Genomic DNA, 6,091 nt, shown 5'->3' with positions numbered 1-6,091 from the left:
GTTTCAGCCGGGTTGGTAACAAAAGGGTTAAAGTCTGTAAGACAATAGGTTTTGGTTTTAATGTCTTCGATTATTGTTGGGAGTAAATACAGGTGTTAGACATTCTAATGGATCTTTCTTTTCCATTAATGGAATGGAGCCAAAACCATTAACACAATACTTTATGTATTTGTTGAAGCACCACAATAATTATATACCAACTACCTAACCCTCCCACACTGTTCTTTACAATTCCATTGAAGTCTGCAACGTTTTTAGAGTTGGTAGCAGAGGACAAACAAGCAATGGGGTTCTGTAGTCTGGTTTGCTTCCCCATATTAACATACAGTTGGACCAGTCCTGTAATCCCTACCTGACCTAGAACAGCTTTAGCTCACCTTATTACCTGTTCTGATGTGGTCTAGTGTCCTCCATTGAACCAACTTTTACATCCAAAGTTGGAACCCAGTCTCCTGAAATGTTAGGGACTCGGTATTAGTGAGGAAGCTTGTTGATTTTAGTCCCTGGCCCCAGGGATGATGTCCATCCTAACTTGATTGGCAACTCTGATATTTGCAGGGATAATGCCAGTACAAAGGTAAAAGCAGTTAGTGTGGATGGGTTTCAATAAAAAATGATCACATATTGTTCAACACTGTCAAGAGTGGATACCTTTCTTCACATTGTGGCTGTTATTTAACTGTGGGTGAGCTCCACAACCAAAATTGACCCAGTTTCGAACATCTCATCTACTTTTCAATGTTAATAATCATCATCATTTGACATCCGCTTTCCATGCTAGCATGGGTTGGACGATTTGACTGAGGACTGGCGAACCAGATGTTAAACTGGGAAACAACTGCAGAGTGTACATTACTGGTATATATTGTTTTAGAAACCATAATTCAGTAGGTCAGCTACTGTGCTTTTGTCCACCAGGATTGTGGGTTCAAAACCAGTCAAATGCTTCTAATATGAAAATAAGGACGGAGAGCAGAATATCAAAATTTTTGGCGATTTTACTGAAGTCATGCAGTAGTAGAATATTATAGATAGAAATAATCCTTTCTGTTGTAGGTGCAATGCCTGAAATTTTTATTGGAAGGGGTTAGTTGATTACATCAACCCCAGGGCTCTCAATTCACCCTGAACAGATGAAAAGCAAAGTTGACCATGGCAGTATTTGAACCGAGAAGAATGCAAAGACAAAGTGTTGCCAAACATTTCAGGTGAAGACACGACAAGTGTATAAAAAAAAGAAAATTTTGATGGGGCTCTCCCCTCAGTGGTATGTGGTGTTAACATCAACTAAAGATGTCAAATACTTGAGAAAAATAGAATTTCATAAACTTTATATTTCAGGATTCTCTATAAACAATCATAGAATTTATTACTGCCAATTGAAAACAATTTGATGTAAACTATAAGCAGTCTCTTTGTTAGAAAGAAACAATAACTCGGCAAACTGCATGCGTAACGTCCAAGCCATGTAAAATCTTCAGCAAAACCATGAGTGCTTAATGAAAAGCATACAATGTATAGGGAAGCTATGAAACCATATATACTAAGCTAGAGTATTCTTGTGTCTTAAGTAAACGACTACTTCTGTTATCCAAGAGCATCGTCGGCAGAATAACTAGCACTATACAAGGGAGATAACTGCACAATCGAGACTGACAACAACTGTCATCATCATTCAATGCCTGCGAGTGAATTCGTTAGATGAAAACTGAGAGAAGCCTGTCACACATATATGTGATAGTATCACTTTGTCTTGACCACTGCATTTGAGTTGTAAATGAGTGCCACACAAGCAGCATCCATCAGAAATAGCTTACCTGGAAACAGGAAGGGCATCCAGCCATATAAAAAAAATCATTCACAACACAAAATTATTACACACTTCAAAAAAAAAAAAAAAACAAATTTTAAGAGAGATTAAAGTTCAAATATGTGTTTTTATTTTTAAACTGTCAGGGAAAATACCTAGGAAGTTTCCATAATGGACTCTTCAGTATGTTTACCCTTGTCGGCAGCAACACGGTTACGACTCCTTCGGTCCAAGATGCGTTTCCTATCTTTGTCCAATTTTAATTTCACAATGACAACCTGAAAAAAACAAATGACCACATAACAATAGCAGGATTCATCATGAAGTTGGTGTATGGCACATATAGTTGTAATGAAAGGCTTTCATTTAAATATGATCGTAAAAACAAATGCTATGTTCCATCATAAAACTAGAGGTAGGCTGAGATGGGTTGGTAGATTTATGAAGTAGGTTTATAACGGAACAGCTGTCAATGGATTGTGATAAACACTTTGCCAACATAGTGGTATCAAGAGATTCACAAACGCAGATCAACAGACCATGTAGGAGTCTTTCCAAGTGAGTGATATTGCCCCTCTAGAACGCTGGAATCTTATATAGGTCCTGGTGATACAGTCAAGGCTTAGCGGCCATGATCACTAGATCATGGGTTTGATTCCCACAATGCACTACCTCCGGTCTGGGGGTAGTGCATTGTGTTCTTGAGCAAAACACTTCATTTCAGTGTTGCCCCAGCCCACTCAGCTGTAAATGGATGCCAACCCTGTGACAGAGTAACTTCCTGACCAGGATGAGTGCTGGCCTGCTCCCTTAGCCAGCAGGGTGGCATCATTTAAAAGCTAAAATGATGACCATGATGCTCAACAACATCCAATTGTCTGGCAGTTTGCATGATCACAGGGGGACAAAGGAGACCAGACCAGTAACTGAGCAATAGACACACCTGCAAAGTTTTGTCTCTTAAAGTATAACCACAAGGGGAAATCGGAAATTTTGATTTCTGATTTCGAAAGCAACAAGTCTAACGAGATGTCTGATAATGGAATTGACGAGTTTCTACTAGAAATAAAATGAAGGAAGGATTTCTCTTTGCCTGTTTGCAGTCATTGGACTACAGCCATGCGGTGACACCACCTTAAAGGGTTTAACCAAACAAACTGAACCCACTACTTATTTTGTTCTTAAGCCCGGTACATATTCTATTGGTCCCTGTTTGTGGAACTGCTAAGTGCCAAGGACATATACACCAGTTGTCAAGTGATGGTGAGGATAAATTTATGTACAACGAGTTTCTTTCAGTTTCTGCCTTCTGTATCCATTGACAAGGCTGTGGTCAGCCTAGGACTATAGCAGAAGACACTTGCCCAAGGTGCCACACAGCAGGACAGAACCAGGAAACAAACCTCTTAACCAGACAGCCACGCCCATGCCTATATAAAGTATTTTTCTCAAAAGATTTCCTGAAAAACAATCCAGCAGTCTATTTGATGAACTGAAAGCAAAAGAAACCCTGCTTCAATTATTCCAACAGTAACCATAGAAACAGACTATTACACTATATACAAGAAAAGCTTCACATCTCCCAGATGCCTAGACAAATGGCACCCATGCCGGTGGCATGGGAAAAGCATCCACTACTCTCAGAGTGGTTGGCATCAGGAAGGGCATCCAGCCATAGAAACCTTGCCAAATCAGACTGGAACCTGGTGCAGCCCCTGCTAGCTTACCAGTTTTTTCAGCCAAACTGTCCAACTCATGCCAGCATGGAAAACAGACGCTGAACGATGATGATGATGATATTGTTTATTTCTAGGATGGCATTGTAGGGTAGGTGTGAGAGGCTACATCTGGCTGGTTTGAACATAAAACAAGATAGAATATTTGGGTCGGATCAAATTCTGAAGGGTTAATGAAAGTCTGGTAGTGTAAAAAAGGCTTGGGCATTTCTGACAGTAAATGTGAGGCAAACCACAAAATGGGGAAATTCAAGGTAAAGCAATTACTAGACCCTGCAGTGGACCTGGGAATTATGACTTCAACACCACCGCAACAGCAACGTGTTTGCGTGCTACAATGACCTCCAGGAGAAAAAGAGATGACCTGTCAGAGCCAGCACTTTTCTACTTGTAATCACACACACACACAAAAGATTGGAAAACTCAGCAGAAGGAAAGTCTGTTAACAGACCACATAGAGACACGTGGCAAAATACCTTTCTATCCATCTGGGAACCTCACCTCCAAAAAAAAAAAAAAAAATCAATCACCCAGTGAAAAGGCTATCTAATGTGCATTCTGCAAGGTTGCGTTTATGTTAAGTGGAATGCCATAATTTGCATGTATATATTGATGCAGGTGCAGATGCATTGTTGAGAAGCTTCCTTCTGAACAATATGGTCTCAGGTTCAGTCCCACTGTGTGGCACCTTGGACAAGTGCTTTTTACTACAGCCCTGGAACAACTAGGTTTTAAATAAATTACCTTGACCTGACATTATTTGCAGGTACATTAAAAATGGTGGGTGTGTTGAGAAAAGAAAAGAGCAATAGTAAAAAAATTTTTAAAAAGAAATCGTGTAATCATTCCGTGGTGCACAATTCCTTTTATAATATCCTGCTTCCTATACATACAAGACATTATCAAATACATTAAGGCATGATTTGAGGGAGAAATGTGGTTGTTTATACTAAGTTGACGATGTAAGACACCTTGCTGGATTGTAATTAAACAGTTGAAATGACATTTTTTCCACACAAACAGACATTGGCCCAACAACTTACATTTGATGGATGAATACCGACATGAACTGATGTGCCATTAGCTTTCTCACGCTGGATTCTTTCAATGCAAATCACAAACTTTTTCCTGTAACATTGGACAACCTTGCCAACTTGTTGACCTTTGTAGTGACCGCGTACCACCTAGGAAATAAAAAAAAACAAACAAAACAATAAAACCCCATCAATATATGAAAAACATTGCACCCCTATTGAAGGTGCTGGAACAGTATAAAAAAAATATCTTGCTTTTACATGTAGGACCACTTCCCACACCCCAATATTGCAGAGGTAGATATTCTCCAAATAGGCACACGAGTCACTGCAGAAGGACAAAGCAGACCAAACTGGTGCCATGTAAAACGCTCCCAGTCCACTTTGTAGAGTGGTTGGTATTAGGAAGGGTAGCCAGCTGTAGAAATCATGCCAACAAAGGGCCTATAGCATCCTAAACAGAAATGCAAGGTTTGACAAACAATCCACAGCCACACCACTGCAACAAGCAATAAAGCACTCCAGTTCCCACTGTTACTGCATACAGTCCTGCCTACTGAAGGCATGGAATTTTAGAAGAGCGAGAGTCAATTACAGGCCCCAGTGCTGAACCGGAGCCTACTCCATCGAACCTGAAAGGATGAAAGATAAAGCCAATCCTGATGGAATTGGAGCACAGAACATCAAAACAGATGAAATGCTGCCAAGTATTTTAGTAGAAATTTTAAGATGATTGGGCGAGTTTTATGAAAAATTTAACTGCTACAGCAAGTACCCTCAAAAACTCGATGTTAAGGTTAGAAGTTGCAAGCCACATTGACCTATTCACAACACACAAAAAGAAAAACAAAAAAAAAACATCAACCAACCTGTACTTCATCATCTTTTCTAATTGGCATGTTACGGACATTATATTTCTGTCTAAGTTCCTTTGATAATGGAGATGTCATGAGTTTCCTCCTGATGTGAGAAGGGGCATTGAAGTGCCTCTTTCTGTTCTTTCTCCGCGAAGATGAGACAAGTTTGTTCAGCTTCATCTTGCTTTATATAATATTCTGGAGAAAAAGAAAAAAAAAGAAGATATTTAGCCCTTTCATTATGAACACGCCCGAATAATAAATGATTCAAAATTTGGAAGCAGCAACAGAAAAATCAAATGATATATGCAATAAGTAGAACCACATGCATGATGGAGAAGTGAATATTTTCATTCCCAATTCAGAAAGCAATGAGTGCACGATGAGTTTTGACCAGATACAGAATGACACATAAAAGTGTCTGTGGTCACCTACATGCCCGGAGGAAATTTGTTACAAGCATTAACCCACAAAGCGCTGGGATTTGCACTTACATAGCATGGACTGCCGAGCACATTTTATGAAAATGACACTACCATGCACACATAAAAAACAAAAAAAAAAAAGTCAAAATATCTTCTTAGTATATAATGGTGGCAAGTTTTACATCATCCGGAAAGCCATTAGTTGAAATATTAGTCCTCTTGCATTTGT

The 6,091-nt window shown here is 39.4% G+C and overlaps 1 protein-coding gene across 1 annotated transcript in view; it reads right to left on the bottom strand.

Moving 5' to 3' along the window:
• Positions 1 to 1,917: 1,917 nt before the first annotated feature.
• Positions 1,918 to 6,091, bottom strand: part of LOC106868602 (60S ribosomal protein L26) — a 5,836-nt gene continuing 1,662 nt past the window's right edge. Inside the window, exons 2-4 of the mRNA XM_014913939.2 lie at positions 5,450 to 5,635; positions 4,590 to 4,730; positions 1,918 to 2,088 (exon numbers count right to left, since the gene is read on the bottom strand). Of these exons, the coding sequence (XP_014769425.1) occupies positions 1,966 to 2,088; positions 4,590 to 4,730; positions 5,450 to 5,617 (432 nt within the window). The 5' untranslated portion in view covers positions 5,618 to 5,635 and the 3' untranslated portion in view covers positions 1,918 to 1,965. The remainder of the gene's footprint in view (positions 2,089 to 4,589; positions 4,731 to 5,449; positions 5,636 to 6,091) is intronic.

This window comes from Octopus bimaculoides, chromosome 14 (assembly GCF_001194135.2).
Source record: "Octopus bimaculoides isolate UCB-OBI-ISO-001 chromosome 14, ASM119413v2, whole genome shotgun sequence".
Classification (NCBI taxonomy): Eukaryota; Metazoa; Mollusca; class Cephalopoda; order Octopoda; family Octopodidae; genus Octopus; species Octopus bimaculoides.
Note: the sequence above shows the minus strand (reverse complement) of the source record. Positions and strands in the feature narration are given on the sequence as shown.